The 20,355-nt window shown below is 38.4% G+C and overlaps 1 protein-coding gene across 2 annotated transcripts; it reads right to left on the bottom strand.

The window, feature by feature from the left end:
• Positions 1-532: 532 nt before the first annotated feature.
• septin5b (septin 5b) lies at positions 533-19,953 on the bottom strand. 2 transcript variants are annotated; one of them, XM_023293913.3, is made up of 12 exons: positions 19,689-19,953; positions 19,517-19,527; positions 16,026-16,116; positions 11,555-11,641; positions 11,333-11,456; positions 8,824-8,958; positions 8,416-8,533; positions 6,608-6,709; positions 4,876-4,972; positions 4,668-4,803; positions 4,184-4,286; positions 533-4,027 (listed from the first exon to the last, which is right to left on the bottom strand). In XM_023293913.3, exons 1-12 carry the CDS (start codon positions 19,729-19,731, stop codon positions 3,965-3,967), a joined length of 1,110 nt encoding a protein of 369 aa, XP_023149681.1. In that variant the 5' UTR covers positions 19,732-19,953; the 3' UTR covers positions 533-3,964. The 2 variants fall into 2 exon arrangements, with proteins under 2 accessions (XP_023149681.1, XP_054875464.1); XM_055019489.1 differs by lacking the exon at positions 19,689-19,953 and having other exon boundaries at positions 19,517-19,632.
• Positions 19,954-20,355: the final 402 nt, after the last annotated feature.

Below are 20,355 nucleotides of genomic sequence, written 5' to 3'. Positions count from 1 at the left end.
CAAATGTTTTCACTGTGAGCTTCACTGGAGCACTCGCATGTCATCAAACAATGGTTTAGGCTGTTTGGATATACTTCTTCAGACACCTTAGGACATTACAGTAGAACTCTGTGTTGACAATAAGAACCTGGGGGACAAATATAAACGTGACTGTGGCTTTTCCACTGGGAAACCTGTTGTTTCTTCTCCTGATGATAGCCACAGGCCCACCTCTTATCACCAGTGATGATTCTTCATATGAAGGTTGAGTCAGTTTGAAACAGAATATTATGTTTGCACCCTGCACAAGTTAGAGCTCCATAGTGAAATTGCAAATGTGGCACAAATTTCCAGACAGCATTAGAAATGTGGCAGGATCACTGTGTGCAGTGTATCATGGCACAACGGACTGTTTCATGGGGGACGGTGGCCACATCATGAGGTTTTTGCTTTTATAAGCACAGACTACAAACTTTAGGACAGGTGAGCATCTATAGCTACTTCACTGTTTTAAACAGCTGGATTTTTACATAAAGAAGACAGTCACTTTAGATGAAAACAAAGATAGTCTTTATTTTTACACTGTTTTTGAAAAGGGCTCCATATACAAACAATTTTTATTATTACCATTATTGTAATAAAGAAAATAGGTTGTTGGGAGTTCACTTTCATTGTGAGTTTCTCTACAAACATAATAATAATGAAGCAGTACCTGCAGCATGGTGCATTTTTCAATCTTTCTGACCTAAATAATAACATCAGTAATAATAACAGGGAGATTGTTGTTTAAAGTATCAAATGCACTCTGAAAGCTGACTTTGCGTTCTGTTTCTAGGATAGGACTGTACACTGCAAGGCTTTGCTTCATCATTGTTAAAGGCTTTGTACAGGGAGGAGATTATCTGGAGAGGGCATTTATTTATCATGGCTTTACTTACACTGACTCCTCATATATAGTCAGAGAGAAAATGTATGCGGGATCACACACACATGCAGCAGAGCTGAGATTAAAAAGTCACTGATGGCGTCCTGCTTTGCTCTAATGGCATCTGCTGATTCTGAGCAGCTGGTTTACTGGAAGATGTGGGTCATAGGAAGCTGTTGGAGTTCTAAGCTGACTGATCTAAGATCCCAGATACACTGACATAAATCACTTCTTATGTTATATAAATACATTTAAAATCATTTTGAATCATCATTCCATTTAAAATCCATTAAGTACAATAACACTGGTGTATTTAGCGAAGTCAAACAAAATTTTATCTTCAGATTATGTATCTTTCCAGAGTTACAGGCCCTTAATAAACAAGGTGAGCCGAAATTTCACACTTATCAATTTGCGCTACTTTTTCCAGTGTTTTTGAGCCCTCATAACTTTATAACTACAGTAGATTGACCCATGAAACTTTCATAGCTTGCAAACTCCATTTTTTCCCCCAGTTTAGATGGAAAGACCCAAATCTTCTCATTGACGTTCAATTTAAGGAGACCTTGACACCATGACTTCATCTTTTATTGTGCTGTAACTTTTTATTACTCCGTCAAGGAACGTGGCAGAGTTATGTGACGATTGATGTTGGTTTGTCTGTCTGTTTGTCTGTGTGAAACATCACTCAAAAATGGACTAACAGATTTGGGTGAAATTTTCAGGGAAGGTCAGAAATGACACAAGGACCAAGTGATTAGATTTTGGCAGTGATGTGACTTACAGTCTGAATCCACGGATTTGTTAAATATTTCTGTGAGTGAACACTATGTCAGCTGCCTGCTGATGATCACACGATTGTGATCCTACTACAAATCCACCGCTGTGGACCACGAATTGTTTAAAGATTTCATCTGTCATAAATCATACAACGACTGAGCAGCCTTGGCGGAGTACTGCGCTCTCTGAGTGCTATTCTTGTTCATATTGTTTTATTGCCTTCTTTTATTTACATTATGTATTACTGTGTTTTTATGGAATGTTATTTTAGGCATACAGCACTTTTGTGCATCTCTTGTTGTTTTAAATGTGCTGTAGAGATAAATTAGACATTATGTCAACAGTGTTTTTGTTTCTTTGCTAAAGTTGCAGTAGTACCAAAGGGACAGAGAACAGGGCAAAAGAGGCTAATTATTGTCTCCCTCTTCAGGCAGTGAGAGTAATTACACAGACACGGTCTTGCGCTTTTGACGCTCAGTCTTTCTTTGTCACACTATTATCCTTCCACTGAAGTTTTTTTTTGTTTATCTTCAGCTTTAGAAGCTATTCTTGAATGCTTCCTAAGTTATTTCTCTGCATCATACTCCAGGATGGGGCTGTACAATGGCTTAGTAGTTAGCACCGTCGCCTTGCAGCTAGAAGATCTCTAGTTCGTGTCTCCGGGATCTTTCTGCATGGATTTTGCATGTTCTCCCTGGCATGCGTGGATTTTCTCCAGGTACTCCAGCTTCCTCTCACAGCCCAAAAACACGCTGAGGTTGATTGATAATTCTAAATTGAATGGTGTGAATGCGAGTCAGTGGCATGATTGTGTGTCTCTATGTATAGTCCTGTGATAGACTGGTGACCTGTCCAGGTGTCCCCTGCCTTCACCCTAAGTCAGCTGGGATAGACTCCAGCCCTCCGCAACTCTAATAAGGATTAAGCATGTATAGATAAGGGATGAATAATAATCCAGGATGTTGCTGTACCTACTTTATCTCCTCAGAATTCTGTGAACTGGCTTAAACGTAACGACATTAATTTATATGTAGAAGTATCGCACTCCAGTCTTAACCAATCCAGATATTTTACCAAATAAGAATATTACCTGAAATAAATCTCAACACATCCCTACTGTGACTTCTTTTGTGATAATTCACCTTCACCACTGCTAAATCTTCTAATGGTGGGGAAACCCTGCAGTCAGAATCTGCAAACTGAAACAAACCATCAGCAGCTTTTCAATCGTTCCACATGAACAGCAGGCGCTCGCACAGTCAGTGCATAAACTACTAAAAGAATCTGGGACATGGTGTATTTGTCTCACTGAGTATTTCAAGTATCTACTGTGAGCTAAAGGTAACAAAGTGCAAGCTAATCCCTATTGCCTAACAAGACTCACTTGGCTAAAGACTGCATTTAAAAAAAGACATCGAAAACAGCATGCTGTTGTTCTACTGTTGGGTCATTTCATAAAAAAGCTACCAAATGTGGAAGAAAATTCCTGCCTGACTCCCTTAGAATCAGCAGATTTTTATGCACAGTAGCTTTAGCATACTCAGTGATGCAATGAAAAATGTGGTATTCATACGATGTATATTTTCAGAGCTACAGGCCCCTAAAGTACATGCCAGCTTCTTGTAGGGCCAGCTTTTTAATTCACATTATTGTTTCCATCATTTCTGAGCCTCATAAGTTCATAAGTACAGAATACTATCACATGAAATTTTCAGGGATGAAAAACACATTTGAACTGAAAAACTGTAACCAAATCAATTTTACATCTACTCCAGTTGTCACAATATAAAGCACAATCTCATTCTCAACAGTTTTCTCATGTAGTCATATTTCAACACCCACCCAGAAATGTAACTTCTGGCTGTGAAATGGAGAAAAACCACTGGTTTTGGTTTTCATGTGTCTATATCCTGTATTTATGAAATTAGGAGGGCTGAAAAGTTTAGGAAAAAATAACAAAAATTTAAAAGTTAAAAATTTTGCCCATGTTCAAGAACTTCAAGAGCCTGCAACTCTGAAATATTTACAGCATGAATCTAAATTTTTACATGGTTTCATTAAGTACACCAAGGTTACCTGAACGTAAAAGATCAGCTGAATCTAAGGGGTCTGGTGGGAGGCTCTGATTGATGCTTCATGGAATGACCCTTTTTCTTTGTGACAAGTTTTGTAGTACTGGGTAAAATTTCTTCAGTTGAGGATGGCCTCAATGAGGGATTCCTGCCTGTGTCTGATAATAAATAAAAGGCGTAAAGGTAAAAGCAGGTGTAGTAGCAGCAGTCACAGGTCCTGCTCATGCATCTGCTGCTGCATCTTCTGAAGCATCTGCTGCATCCTCCTCAGCTACACGAGACAACAGTGAGACAGAGGAGAAAAGAGAACAGGAACAGGATGAGAGACGCCTTACATAATAACACATATGGGTCATCGATTCACATCAGCATCTTGGTTATGTAACACCTGCTGCAATGCATTATTCAGTTTTAAGCAGCCACTCACTTCATCATCTTTCATTTTGATAAGCTTCTCTGTCTCCACGTCGGGTGTGGACAGCGGCAGGATCGGGATGGGACTCTCCACTCGCTTATCTGCATTCATCTTACTGCCATAGAAAAGCAAGAAGCATTACAAATGTTTACGTAGGCAATACTTAAAAATCTCATGCAATATCACAACATCATGAGGAATATTATTTGACTACTTCAGCTTCATTGCCACCGTTACTTCTTCCTTTCTGGTCATCTTATTTTAAAAATATACAGAATACTATGTTTTTTAAGTGTTAAGTTTAAGTCAATAAGTAAAACTATGAATTTTATGATTTAGCAAAGCAAAATGCTGAGTTAGTAAGTCAGAAATGTGTCTTTTTATCAGTCCAAAATTCAAAAATTTACCTTTTTAATGTCATAATTAAGAATAATTATAACTCTTCTTGTTTATTTTAAGTTAATGACTAAATAAACCACATGGTCTCCCCACACACCTGGTCATGGTCTGGATGCACAGAGCCCGGAAGTTCTCGTAGTGACAGTCACTGGTGATGTCTTTCAGGTCGTGCATGTGGGTTCTGATCAGCATCGTCCTCAGTTTTACAAAGTCACAGTGGGAAGGGTTCTCCACTGCACAAAGGAAAAAACATTAACGTCAAGGCTGGCAGCCCTTGTGACAGCGACAGCATCCAGCTTTCTTACCCTCTACGATGCCCCAGGGGTAAAGCCGCCCTCTCACTCTCTGACCTCGAGCTTCCACCACTGTGTTGCTGCCAATCACTGCAAACGGAGTGCTCTCCTGCATCACAAACAGCAGTGACAGAGTAAAACAGCCACAGACTGTGCCCAATAGAAGAGTAGCGATGCTCATATGTACATTGTAAATAAAAAAATCTGCAAAGAAACAGAGAAAATCTGGCAGCAAGGATGCAAGAAACAACTAAAAAAAGCACTCAGAGAGCACAGTACCTCTGCCAAGGCTGCTCACTCCTCATATCATTTTCAACGGATGAAATCTTTAAAAAATGTATGGATCCTGACTATAAGCCACATCACTTCTGAAATCTAGTCACTTGGTCTTTGTGTCATTTCTGACCTTCCCTGAAAATTTTATCTAAATCTGTTAATCCATTTTTGAGTAATGTTGCTAACAGAAAGACAAACAGACCTAGCAATTTAGATTTAAAACATTTCCATACCAGAATCATGTTATTTACATCCGATATATAGATATACACTACCGTTCAAAAGTTTGGGGTCACCCAGGCAATTTCATATTTTCCATGAAACTCACAAGTTTGTTCATGTGCTAACACAATTACACAAGGGTTTTCTAATCATCAATTAGCCTTTCAACACCATTAGCTAACACAATGTAGCATTAGAACACAGGAATGATGGTTGCTGGAAATGTTCCTCTGTACTCCTATGTAGATATTCTGTTAAAATTCAGCCATTTCCAGCTGGAATAGTCGTGTACTCCATTAACAATGTCTAGACTGTATTTCTGATTCATTTAATGTTATCTTTATTGAAAAAAACTTTTTCTTTCAAAAATATGGACATTTCTAAGTGACCTCAAGCATTTGAATGGTAGTGTATATAAACTCAATTTGTGTATTCAGAAATCACGGCAACATAAAATCTGGCCAATTAATCTCGATCTACCCACAAACTAAATAAATTTAAAAAAAAAAAAAAACCTTGCAGTGAGCACAGGCATGTGTTATGTATGTGTAAGTTATGTATGGATACCGAATTGCGTGACCTAAATATGTGACACCATGCTGCTATCTCGCAATGATACAGAAATCTTTAACAAATCCATGGATCCAGACTATAAGCCGCATCACTTCCAAAATCTAATCACTTGGTCCTTGTGTCATTTATGACCTTCCCTTCCCTTCTGACCTTCATCCAAATCTGTTGGTCCATTTTTGAGTAATGTTGCTAACAGACAGACAGACAAACCAATGCCGATCGTCATATATTTATTACCATGTTCCTTGACGGACTAACAAATTACTGAAAAAGGGTGTACGATTGCAATGTTCAATACCTGTAAAAAATGGTGAAAATAATAGCAAATATCTTTGAGCATGATGTCTTTAGCTGTTTAAAAAAATAAAACATTGTAGTTTTATGGTCACATATTGCATAAGAAAAAATGATTCTGGATGTATATAGTTTTGTCCTCTTTTTTCTTATTACTGTCAACTCATGAAATATTACCTCTGTCTCTGATTTTATTGGATATATAATTACACATAACAACTAGTTAAATTACTGGAGAAAAAATCATGAAAAAAGTATTCATTTTCATGTTGAATTGAAAAAAAAAACAAAAACTGGCTAAAGCCGTAAATAGCGTTTACAGCAAAAATCTGTATTTTAATTTATATGTTGACTGTCAAACACACACAATCAAGCTCACCTTCAACTCTCTGTCCTGCTGCTTGAATTCCTCATCCTCGTCTGAGTCGCAGTCAGGGAACTGATAGATCTTTATCCCATACTTATCGATCTCTTCCCTCAGCTGGATGGACAGAGGACATAGGAGATGTGAAGTGATGGATAACAGCAGAAACACACATACATGCAGCCTCCCACGGAGTGCTAAAATTTAGCAGAAGTCACTGCTCTGTATATGAGAGCTCTAAAACTCAGTGCAGAGGAATTTTCTGCTGAGAGATGTATCAGTCATCTACCACTGAACGGAGCAGAAAATAAATCCAAATGAACTTCAATTCTCAATTCTTTACTTTCTTAATTAATTACTCACCCACCCAGTCAGTCATGGATCTGATATCTACATTCCTCATTTTCATTTGTAAAGCAATATAACTTAGCAAAATATCTTTCAAATTTGAAATGTAAAATCTCAAAGGAGTAGGAAATAGCCTGAATAAATCTGTCCTAGAGTAGTGTTTGAGGGTTGTTTTCAGCTTAGCTTAGAGCTACAGCTGGCCTGGCTCAGTTAAAAGATCAGAACTACATCTTGTGTCTTATTTGTTTAATCTTCTGAACCTCAAAACATACTGTCGGTTTGAAAGGCATGATTTCTTTCTCTTTTTTTAAAGCCAAAATGACACCGTTTATCAGGGAAAGAAACTGTAAGAAACAAAGAAAAACTGTCAGATTCAGGCTGTGTTTCTACAAAGCAGAGAAGAGACGGCAAGAGCGACTGAGAGGGAAATAAAACCTAATGGATCGATAAATAAATGCAGCATGGCTCAGAAACAGTACACAGAGGAAGAAGTTGTTGGAAGATACATTCAGCATGGTGAAACATGTTGCTAGAGCTAACGTGCAGAGTAATTCAATTCAATTCCATTATTTATATAGCGCCAATTACAAGTCAAATTGTCTCAAGACGCTGAACCCCCAGAGCAGCTCTAAGGCTACAGTTGCAAGGAAAACACCCTTTTAACAGGGAAAAATCCTTGAGCAGAACCCGGCTCTTTATGTGGGGGGACCCATCTGCCTGCTGGCCGGCAGGTCGTGTAGAGTAGACGGTAAAAGTTTGCAAGAATGTGGAGTCACCATTTTTTTTGTGGACATTTTGATTCTGGATTTTTTGATTTTTTTGCAGACATTTCTGAGCTCTCTTTACTTCTAGCCATGGTTGTGCTGTTTCCATAGAGGTGCAGTGAAAAATAAGCCACAGTGAGTAAAAATTGATGAAAATAGAATACTTTCAGTGGTGATTTTGCCTGACAACCTTATAACCAGCAGAGACTAAAGTGTTGTTTGAGGAATACCCAAAAGTTCAAACTATAACATATCGTTTTTGTAATTTTTGTATGTGTTAAAAACAGATACTAGGAACTGGTCAGCTTTGGAGTTGTTGGTAAATTTATTTTTTTAAGATAAGTTAACCACCTCCTTACTCCAATTTTAGAAATAACACATAACCTGAATAAGAACATTTCTCCTAGAATGTTTACCTATTACTTTAAAGAAGTCGAGAACGTTATTTGTTTAAAATACCCACTGACTAAAGAAATTTCTTCACATGATTGTAAGATGCTCTTTCTGGACATCTGCTATATTTAGACAAACACACGTGTCTTTGCGGGTTTAATTCAGTGCAGGAACATAAATAAAACACTAAAAGTAGCCAGTAGCCAAAGGAAGAGCTGCACCAGCAGAAAGGTCAGTGCATATACTTAGCTTTTATCTGCTACATACAGTATGAAGCTGCCACAGTTGCAGTTAAATCATATTTATTTAAAATGTTACCCGCTCTTTGAGCTTCTTTATCTCCAGGGGAGTAAGGCAGTCAGCCTTAGCGATGAGAGGAACCACATTAACTTTGTCCTGCAGGGCCTTCATAAACTCGATGTCGACTGGACGTAGCCTGTAGTTGGACATGAACTTTACTGACCATTTTAATGCATGCATGTGCACAAATAGCATGTGGATGTAAGTTTTCTCCTTTCATTTATATTAACGTTGTTCCAAGCCAACTATCTAGGGTCGGCAGGGAAAAAAAGTGGACAAAAAGTTAGTGACACATATATATTATTGCTTAACACACACACACACACACACACACACACACACACACACACACACACACACACACACACACACACACACACACACACACATATATATATGGCAGTATATGGCGTCATGTGTCTTTACCCGTGTCCAAACGGAGGGATGAAGTAGAGGCAGCAGTGCACTCTGTTGTCCTGGATGTTCTTTCTGTTGAGTCCACTCTCGTCTCTGAAGTACTGCTCAAACTGTAGGTTGATGTAGTCAGTGACGGGCTGCCAGCTGGAAAACACAAGCACGTATGCACATCTTTCACCGTAAATCTACCAACCACAGAGAGGAATAATTTGCTGTTTTGGAAGCTGCTTAGCTTAGCTTAGCTTAGTATATGACAGTAAACTGGGAGAAATAGACTATCAAAATACATCTACCAGCAGTTTAAGGGTGCTTTCACTTCTGAGCTTTGTAGAAAGTTTCAGAGATTTAACAGTAAATGCTGGGTGATGTTGCATATTTTTATAGGTAATTAAGGTCTGTAGGGATTCCTGTGTTGGAATGCAGCACTATACTGAACAAGCATCTTTACTGCAGAGTGCACCTGGACCTGACATGATGAATAATGGTGAGCAGGAGGGAAAACAGGAGTCTCTTACTGTAATATTAATTCCTGTGTGGTTGCTATATTTAACTGACTCTTTATTGAAGAACTGCCAAAATACACAGAGTGGGGCTTAAACACAACACAGATCTGTTTTACCTTCTGTTACCTGCATTGCTATGGTTACTAAATTATTTGAAAAGCCTACCGTGTACACACAGACCAGCCAACACATTGTTTTCATTTGTTGTTTAGTCAAGTATTGAGCCTCAACAGAGTTTCACTGCTTCAGCTACTATTAATTTATTTTAAAATATGGATGAACTTTAGTAGTACATTAGAGCTCCAATGATTAAATGATTTGCTGCCAATAATTACATTAATAGCCAGCTGTTTTGATAATCTATTGACCGGTTTGAGCAAAGAAAAATCTACATTTTCTGATTCCAGCTTCTTTAAATGTGAATATTTAATGGTTTTCTTTCCTCCTCTATGACAGTAAACTGAATATCTTTGGGTTGCGAACAAAATAACACATTTGTCATATTGAGGTTTGGGAAACACGATCAGCATTTGTTGTTGCCATTTTGTGACACTTTCCAAACCAAACAACTAACAAATTAAAAAACAATAATTTAACGATTACTCAACAATAAAAATAAGTGTTAGTTGTAGCTCTACCATTAACAACACTGGGTAATTCTGACTTGAATCCCATAAACACCATCTAGTTGCCCCAAATGGGCTACTTAAACCTCTGACGCACAACATGGGTCAAAAGTGACCCAAATCCAATGGAAAATGGGTATCTCCTGACCCACACTGTGCATCAAAGGATTAAATAACTATTAATCTGTAATTAAAAATAGTTCCCTAAAAAATAACTTTTTCTGTATTTCAGCAAAAGCTAAAGTGACCAGGTGTTTTCCACAAAACAAAAATAAGACAATATATTTGCATTTTTACACACAATGATTTGTTTTTTCACTGTCACCGTAAAATTAAACAGATTAACTGTATTTAAATCATCTAAAATTATCATTAATCCGCCAAGGAATGCGGCGGAGTTACGTGATGATTGCCGTTTGTTTGTCTGTCTGTCTGTCTGTTTGCAACATTACTCAAACACAGATTAATGGATTTGGATGAAATTTTCAGGGAAAGTCAGAAATGACACAAGGACCAACTGATCACATTTTGGCAGTGATGTGGCTTATAGTCTGGATCCACTCATTTGTTAATGATTTTTATATCACTGCGAGATAGCGTCACGGCATCACTGTAACTATGACTACAAGTGAACACTACGTCAGCTGCCTGCTGACTATCACATGTTTGCGATCTTACTAAAAATCCATCGCTGGAGACTTATCAGGACTTATCCATTGGAAATGATACAAGGAACAATTGATTTAACTGTGGGGGTGTTTCCGAGTCCCATCAATTCCCGCTGCCCACTACATATTTAGGTGACGAATTTCGGTATCCGTACATAATGTACACATGCATAACACATGCCTGTGTTCGGCACAAGGTCATTTTGTTTGTAGGTACATCTATTTTAAATTCTGTGTTGCTATGATTTCTGATCATCAATAAGCAGCAAATAAATAAATGCTGCATTTCTGACAATGCCATATAGGGGAATGAACAACCTTGTACCAGTGGAGTACTGCGCTCTCTTAGTGCTTTTCTTGTTATTTTATAGATTTCACCATTTTGCAGTTTTTTTTATAGTTAGAGTATTCCATCATTTTGTAACATATATTTTCTGACATCTTTGGTGCCAGAGTTTCAAAGTTTTTTCATGTGCTTAGTTTAGCCACAGAAGGCCAGTGTGGAGCAGCAAAGCTTTCATTTTTATGTTGAAGGGAAGAACTTCAGCAGTCTTATAAATGTGTGGGTGAAAATCCAGAGAGGCACAGATAAGTGGTATGCAAGGGAACAAGTTCACTAAATTTAAAGTCTAGAAAGCTTCCTCCATGTAATATTATTTACCACTAAGCTTTTAAAGTAGCTTTCATTGATCAGATTTCAAGGCACAAAGTGATGCCTTACCACTCTGTGTTGTTGACAGCGTCTCCAAAACCTGGAGTGTCCACAATAGTCAGTTTCAGCTTCACTCCCTTCTCCTCAATGTCCACTGTGTGCTTTGTGATCTCCACTGTCTGACTGATGCGCTCTACAGGACAAAAACAACAGACAGATAAAGATATTTAACAAGGCAATCAGAGATACAGGAACAAAGGTACAGAGACGTCTGGTTGATTAGTCACTCACCCTCAGCGTTGAGCAGCTTCCTGTCTTTGTGCAGATCAGTGAGGAAGAGACTGTTCACCAGAGTGGATTTACCCAGGCCAGACTCACCTGTAACATACATACACATAGTCATAGTTTTCATTGTTTGATTTTTGTAGGCATGTCTGTTTTTTTTTTAGCTCTGGCAGAGTAGAAAACATATTGAAGTAACCCAGTTTCACAAACTTTTTTTTTTGGCCTTTTAGCATGTATTATATAGGACAGTGGAGAGAGACAGGAAAGTGGGGAGAAGAATGGGGGGAGAACCTACAGCAGAGGGCCATGGATTCGAACCCATGACTGCATCGGGGACTATAGCCCCAGTTGAGCTACTGGGATGTCCCCAGTTTCACAAACTCAACAAAAACTGAAATTGTGATATGATATGATGATATGCCCATATATTTGTGTTATAGAGTGAAAGAAACAACCCTGTTGCATCTGACAGTGCAAGCTACAGTTAGCAAGCAAGCAGATAACTTGAAATAGATGGCTGTGAGTGTTGTATAAGTGGTTGAATTCAACATATGGGTCATTCCAGAATTGGAGGACATTTTGCATCCCACCCATCAAATTTCAAATAATTCATATACAAAATACTTAAACATGCAGTTGTTGTGTAAATGTACTTGTCCTGAGACCAAATCTAAAAAAAAAAAAAAAAAATGTGAGAAAAGAATGTTTGAAAATGTTGTTTGAAGTACTAAATAAGTCTGAAGTTCCCTCTTAAATGTAATTTTTCTCTTGTCTCACTCCCCGATGACCAAATTGAATCTCAAATAAAACATTTAAAATGAAATTTAAATATCTTTTTTTGTATTATTCTTTTCATTGATGTTTTTTGTAATTGTGGGAAAAATGTTCGAATCAACATAATATTTTAAATAATTATTTTGCATGGCACGTGTGTCCTACAACAACCGTGTTTGCATAACCTTTTTAGCTGGCAGATGAGGAAGAAAACAGTGAATCACGTGATATGCTGGAATTGACATCATCAAACAGTTTTCCAAAAGAATGGATAGAGCAAAGCTGTGTCCTCTCTTCTATTTTTCATATTTTCATAACATTGATTGAATGTCTCATTCTACCTCATGCAACCCTGTTTTGCATATTAGCAGGACAAAACAAATTACTTTTACTTTTTAGTTAGTTAAAAGTTATGATAATGGAGCTTCTGCCACTCCAGTGGTTCTGGATGCAGACTTAAAGCACAATAAACACTGATGATCACCTCTGTAAAAAGTCTGTCCTACATCAACATCTCACACACAAAGAACCATAACAACAAGCAGACACACCCAGGACTGCACAAATCCAATTTCGGCCAGACTCTGGCACACTGGTAGATATCTGATTTGACTCAAATATCACACTGATGGTTTTGCTGCCCAAGACGATATCTCACAACCGTGACTCAAGATGCAAATCAGAACAGAAGTACTTTGACATTATTGAAGGCAATTTAGACAACACTGAAAAATAAGGTCTCCAAATACAACAAGAAAAGCACTCAGAAAGCGCAGTGCTCCACCAAGGCTGCTCAGTCATTGTATGATTTCTGACAGACGAAATCTTGGTCCACAGCAGTCGATTTGTAGTAGGATTGCAATCATGTGATCACATGTAGTATTTACTTGTAGTCATAGTTACAGTGACGCCATGCCGCTATCTCACAATGATACAGAAATCTTCAACAAATCTGTGGATCCAGACTATAAGCCGCATCACTGCCAAAATCTAATCACTTGGTCCTTGTGTCATTTCAAACCTTCCCTGAAAATTCCATCCAAATCCGTTCAAAAAGTCCATTTTTGAGTAATATTGCGCACAGACAAACAGACAAACAGACAGGCAAACCAATGGCAATTGTCACATAACTGCGCCATATTCCTTGGCGGAGTAATTAATTCAACTGCCATCATAATGTGAACATAATGGACTCAAAACTGTCAAAAAACACACAAAATGTACAAAGGAGACAGTGATTTGTGCTTCAGTATCCTTCAAGCTGCAGGGGTTAGTTCTTAACATTTAATTTATGACTCATTTTAATCTTCAAGATCAGCTTTCAGCCTTCAACAGAGCCAGACATTTTCACAGGACACACGAAATTTGTGAAAACTGAGATGTTGCGGAGGTGTGATGGGAAAGCTGCCTCGAAACAAGTACATCCTGTCTTGCTTTGAGACTGTTAGTGTGAAGGATGCTTTGGATTGATACCACATGCCAAAATGGTGTGAATAAATCTTCACTGAGAGATTCTCAATGTCTCCACAGACCTTTACAAATCAAAGAATCAAGTGCACAAGCAGAATACTTTTATTGACAATGTGTTCACATTGTCGGTAATAGCAGCAGTGCAGATACAGTATACAACAGAAGTGAGTACATACACTCCTGTGAAGTATTCACATGTCAAATGGTTCAAAATTAGATCATTTCTTTTGAAGCTGAACAATCGAGTATTTCCTCCGTGATACTTCATAAAGATGAAGAGTAGGATACAGGAAGATCAAGCACCAACTAAGAATCTGTAAGACACAGTTGCAGCAGAACTCAGGAAACACAGAACAAGCCATAGCACCGCTAATCACAGCTGCAGTGGTCGTCCTCCTAAAATGACCCTATGGACAGTGCTCTACTTTCACAATGTACCTCTAGAAAACAGATGGGCAATGAAACTTTGCTTAAAGACTGTGAAAAGAAGCCTGATGAATGTTGGGAACACCTTATTTGGTTAGATGGGACCAAGATAAATTTGTCTGGCTCTAATTGGGTCCAGCATGTTTAGTGTGAATCTGACCAGGACGACCACAGTGAACGCATAGTCCTGACAGTGAAACATGCAGGTTGGAGTGTGATGATATGGGGCTCATTAAGTGCAAAATGTGTTCAGATGACATGTATAGATGCACCATGAAAGCCCATGGATATACCAAAATTAAAATATAAATTTACAGTGGTGGAAAAAAGTCTTCAGACATGCCATGTTTTTGTGAAATATTGCATTAAGAATCACTCTTAGGTCTTCAAGTGCAATTTCTTTTACTACAGTCACAGCCAAAATACTAAACAAATCCCAAAACAGTCATTAAAACTTAAAATTGATTGGTTCCATAAAAATACATAAGAAATTTTGAGTCATTTTGGTACCAGTGATCCACTAATGAAGGTCGAGCACAATTTTTGTTGCCGTGCTTAATGTCTATATAATGCCAGCATATTTGAAAGGTCTTCAGAGACAAAAAAGGCTAAAACAAGGAATCTAACACAGGAAACACACCTGTAGATACAGATTCTTAGCCAGGAAGTGCAGATATAGTCCTGCAGTAGCTGGATACACTCTACAGAAATACAGACGAACCAACAGCTTGGAAGACTAATCAAGATCTGGGCATCCAAGGGTTTTTCAGCAAGAAATAATCGCATCCTGATCCACATGTGCAGGGAAAACCACCAAATGACATCACAGGAGCTTCAGCAGCAATGGTCAAACCAAACCGGTGTCCAGTGTTCCACCCGCACTGTATGTGGCTGACTTTTAAATCATGGCTTAAGGTTCTACAAGGCTGTCAAGAAGCCCCTGATCAATGAGAGACAGAGGTTAGCCCAGCGTTGTTGGGCCCAAGTACACAAGAACTGGACAGCCTGGAACTGGAAGAAGATTCTGTGGTCAGATGAGTCCAGTTTCCAGCTTTATCTTCCTCCTGCTAATGTGAGGGTACGCAGAAGGCCAGATGAAGCATTATCTCCAGCATGTACAGTACCTACTGTAAAGCATGGTGGAGGCAGTATCATGGTTTGGGGATGCATGAGTGCTGCTGGTGTTGGTCATCTCGCTGTCTGTGATGACACACTGAACTCTGCCACGTATTGTGCCATTCTCCAAACCCACATGCTCCATTCTACACGTGCACTGTTCCATCCAGGTCAAAACTGGATGTTTCAACAAGATAATGCTCCTTGAACACATCCAGGTCCAGTAGAACTTGGCTGCAGAAGCACAGTGTCCAGGTCTTAAAGTGGCCAGATCAATCCCCGGACATGAGGTTTTAAACACATTCTCTGTCATTTGTTGACATTGATACCGACAATGTTTAGAACTGACATAGTGAAACTCTCAAGTTAATTAACATTTAGTTTTGTTACTTTTTCTTGTAAACAATAAACAAAAATAGAAATATCATTTGTATTTGTTTGTGTCTGTCTAATGCAGACAGACCTTTTGAAACACAAAAAAGACTTTTTCCACAAATATTTCATGATAATATTTGAGATCGTGTAAAATTTTAAGGGTGTCCAAGAACTTTTTTCCACCATTCTATAATACTGTATGTGTCTGTGGAGAGAAAGACTGATTAAAGAAATGTTAAATTATTCACTGTACTGTGATGCAGAAGAAGAAAAAGACCCAGACAAAGGTGATACCAAAACCAGCAGCAGATCTCACCTGCCACCATGAGTGTGAAGTCAAACCCCTTTTTCACCGACTTTCTGTGCACCTGGTTCGGCAGTGTCGCAAATCCAACATAGTCTTTTTCCTAGAAGCAACGACACAAACAGAAAAACATTAACCCTTGTGTTGTCCTGCGGGTCAAATTGACCCGTTTTAAAGTTTGAAAATGTGAAGGGAAAAAAAAAATTTCACAGTGAAACTTCTGATGTCCACATTTTCAACATTTTTGGGAAATGTTTGACCATTTTTTGTGGAAAAAAGAAATGTTAAAAAAAAGATGTTTTTTAAAGAACATTCACAAAAAATCAACCAAAATCCAGTGAATTTTGCTGGATTTTGGTTGATTTTTTTCAGAATGTTCTTAAATGAAATATTAGGAGTTTTACTGAAATATGTGTAATCACTTTAGATATTTTTAGGATTTTTTTTGGAAGATTTTTACTCTTTTTTTAATATTTACAAGAATTTTCTTGTCAAATTTGTTTGTTTTGTTTTTTTTTAAATAAAACTTTTAAGGGAAACTTTTAATGAATTATTGGAATTTTTTTCCTGAAGGTTTTGAAAACTTTCAGAAATTTGGGGATTTTTTTTGCAGAATTTTTGGATTTTTTTCAGACAAGGAAATTTTCAACAAGGATATTTTTTGGTGCCCGCAAATGAAGACAACAGGGGGGTTAAACTCATGACGCTCATCGTGCTGCTGCAGCGCTACAGTAGCTGTGTTAGTAGGACATTCGCATGAATTCCTTTCATGTTTAATGGAGGAGGGTGGAGGGAGAGCGAGCCCTGAGGTCTTCCAAGTATTCATAACACTGTGTGGCAGGCAGCCACTCTCAGGAGGGGGTGGGGAGCGTGGAGGCAGCATGTATGTGAACACATAGAAAGAGGGCAGAAAAGATTAAAAAGGAGAGGCTTGGAAGAGACAGATGGTCAAATATAAGTGCTGCCCATCACAGCCTGCATTAGATTTCTCCCCAAACATCTCCACTTGAAGATACGTCAAGCTATTAATATCAAATCTGGGTACATTAGCTGGTCTGCCTAAGAGATCTGAGGGTGGGAGGTGTGATGTGTGTGTTTGTGCATTGCTTCCATATTGACATTTTGTCTGTGGATGCGTTTGCAAGTCACACCCACACACACATCACTGAAATACTCCGACTGCAGCGTCTGAGTGCGCTGCTCTGACTCAGCCTCAGCGCTGCCGTCCAACAGGACCTGAAAAGTCGGAGCTGTGAGGCAGGACCAAGGCAGGGAAATTATGAAACCCTTCGTGGGATTTTGGAGAGAAGAAAGAGTGAGGAACTGCTGCTGTAAGATCCTATGTTCTCTGCAGGATTCCTGAACCTCTACCCCTGACATGAAAATGAATGATTTTTAAAACTCCTTTGCCAAGTTGCTTTTGGGCACTGTTTCACAGTTACATATTTCTGATACTCTGAATGTTGTAACTGGTGGTATTCATCTGTCTTTTATATATCAGACTTTTAAAACATACATTTATTGTCTTTATTTATCCGAAGAAGCTTTACATATGGAAAAAAAAAACTAATTCCATATTGTCTCAATAATTTTCCACAGAAAGTGAATCTGCTGTTCTGATCATTTATTCGCCTTTCAGTACTTTCTTCAGTAAAAATATCAAATATATTCATTTTTATAGCTCCTATAATACAAACGGTTGTTTCTTTTTTCAGTTTTATACCTTGATAAATTACCTTTTTTCAGTTTTCAAGACCTGGTTTAACAAAAATTGGCCTAAAGTAGATATTCGGTTGGAAAAGTCATCTAATTTTACACTGTGTTAAATATTACATTATATTTCGTCCAACTATTTGGGTATTTTCTTAACTTTTAAGTCTTTTTTAAAATCAAAAATACCAAATGATTTGTAATTTGGCAATAATTTCCCTGTTTTTATACAAAGTGAGCTAAATATTTCTTGTAGTGTTAGGTTGTTGGGTAGGAAATAAAGACCTTTTTATTTTAATCTTCAGTAGCTTTAAAGTTGGAAAAAATCGCCTTTTTCTGTGTTTTCTCAAACAATGACATTATAAAGTTAACTTACAAATATTTTGAGCATATTTTCCAGAATTTTTCAAGCAAAAATGACAAATATTCTCTGATTCAAGCACCTCTCATGTTGAGAGTTATTGACTCTCTGTGTTTTATAATTCAAACTGGTTTTCATCAAATATTTTGGTAATTTGTTAACATTCAAGTGATTTTTTTCAGGTAAAAATATCAAATAATTTGTGATTCTGAAACCTCTGACATGCAAATGTGCCACTCCAGTACAAGGACTTGGTAATTTCCTTTATTTTACAGCTTTGTAAACGGAATATTCTTCAGTTTTGGGACATTAGTTTACCAAAAATAAAAGCTAACTGGAAGTAGCTTTAAGCTTAGAAAAAGCATCTTATTTCATCCATCCATTATCTATACACAGCTTAATCCTCATTGGGGGGGGGGGCTGGAGTCTATTCCAGCTGACTTAGGGTGAAGCCAGGGGACACCCTGGACAGGTAACAGTCTATCACAGGACTACATATAGAGACCAACAATCACACTCACATTCACACCTACAGACAATTTAGAATCACCAATTAACCTCAGCATATTTTTGGACTGTGGGAGGAAGTCGGAGTACCCAAAGAAAACCCATGCATGCACAGGGAGAACATGCAAACTCCATGCAGAAAGATCCCAGAAAGGGTGGGATGTGAACCAGGGATCTTCTAGCTGCAAAATGCTAACCACCACACCACTGTGCATTTTTCCTCAATAAGCTTAAATCAGCCTAATTTAGAGCTCAGTGTGAGCTGTATCAGAGCTTACATCATTAGAAACCAAAAATGATCAACAATCATCTGATCTTTTGATCACTGAAGCGATTTTACCAGCAGAAATGCAAAACATTGACTGATTCAAGCATCTTAAATGTGAGGAAAATTCTTTGTTTTATATCAGGGTAAAATGAATATTTTTATATAATGTTTTCAAGGATCACTGTTGATGTCACTGGGCTCTGAGATTTTGCTCTGATTTTTAAAAAGTGGCATTAAATACTCATAAAAATGATCACTAGATACAGCCCAAACATCATACATGATGAACAAAACATCAAATTCTCACATTTGAGCAGCAGGAATCACTGAACGTTGAATATTTTAGAAACAACGGAGCAGTTGTTCCTCCACCACTGTAGCCGGTGCAACTCTACAGATGTGCACAGATGTTACAAACTGATACAGACAAGTTAGCATGAGGAGGAGTTTCAAGCACAGCTGGTCAATTTGTGACTGGATTCACAGGAATGTGTTGAAACTGATGTAAACATGTATCCTCAGTAACACAGAGTGCACACAAAGGCAGACATGACATGATGACCGGGGTCACCATCATCATCATTATCATCATCATCATCATGACTTTTGTCAGCAGCTCTGAGGAGCACTAAGCAGCCAAGGACCTTTGTGTCTTACCTCCGCATCATCTGAGACATGAAGCCAAATTCCAGGAGACGTCGGGCAGCGGATCACAGACACATCCAGGCGCATCCAGCAGGAGGGAAAAGGACATTAAAGAGTGGAGTCTCATTAGCAGAAGGTTCATGAGCCAAGCAGCGGGAGATCAGCATCACCTGCGGCAGCTTACCTGATCGGGGAGTGCGGCTCTTGTACCTGCTGCTGGTCGTCATCTTGGACTCGGTTGGTGGAAGCTGCGTCCAAACTGGATGCAGGAGGCGGAGCTGCAGCCTGTGATGATGGACGCTGTGATGCTCCGTCACAGCAGCAGCAGCTCACATGTGCAGAGAAGAAGCGCAAAAACCCCGCATAGCTGTTATGATGCCGTCGTGTTTTTGTCTCTACACTGTGTGTTTACTGCCTGTTAGCAGACTGATGGTGAGCTGATCCATTGTGTGCGTGTGTGTGCAGTTCATGAGATCACCAGCTGGGGGCGGTGCAGCTCCATGTTTGATCAAACCATAGACCAGGGGTGTCAAACTCATTTTAGTTCAGAGGCCACATTCAGTCCAATTTGATCTCAAGTGGGCCAGATCAGTAAAATCACAGCATAATAACCTATAAATAACAAGAACTTCAAACTTTTCCTTTGTTTTAGTGCAAAAAAAGTTCGTATTTAACACTTTGATGTGCAGTGTGGTTCAGGAGATACCCATTTTCCGTTGGATTTGGGTCACTTTTGACCCATTTTGTGAATCAAAGGGATAAGGAATTATCTTTTTACAAATCATTATGAACAACTTTTAGTTTCTGAAGGAAAATAAATTCAATTTCAACAATATTATGCCTCAGTTTAT

The sequence above is a fragment of the Amphiprion ocellaris genome, chromosome 17, assembly GCF_022539595.1.
Source record: "Amphiprion ocellaris isolate individual 3 ecotype Okinawa chromosome 17, ASM2253959v1, whole genome shotgun sequence".
NCBI lineage: Eukaryota > Metazoa > Chordata > Actinopteri > Pomacentridae > Amphiprion > Amphiprion ocellaris.
The sequence above is the reverse complement of the archived record's forward strand: the minus strand, read 5'-3'. Positions and strand labels throughout refer to the sequence as shown.

Excerpts from the sequence above, each read along its gene's own strand:
- septin5b (XM_055019489.1), bottom strand. The coding sequence starts at position 19,591 with ATGCGCCTGGATGTGTCTGTGATCCGCTGCCCGACGTCTCCTGGAATT. Across the intron at positions 11,642-16,025 it reads CTTCACACTCATGGTGGCAG|GTGAGTCTGGCCTGGGTAAA; the intron begins GTGAGATCTGCT and ends TGTATGTTACAG. Across the intron at positions 11,457-11,554 it reads GAAGCTGCTCAACGCTGAGG|AGCGCATCAGTCAGACAGTG; the intron begins GTGAGTGACTAA and ends TTTGTCCTGTAG.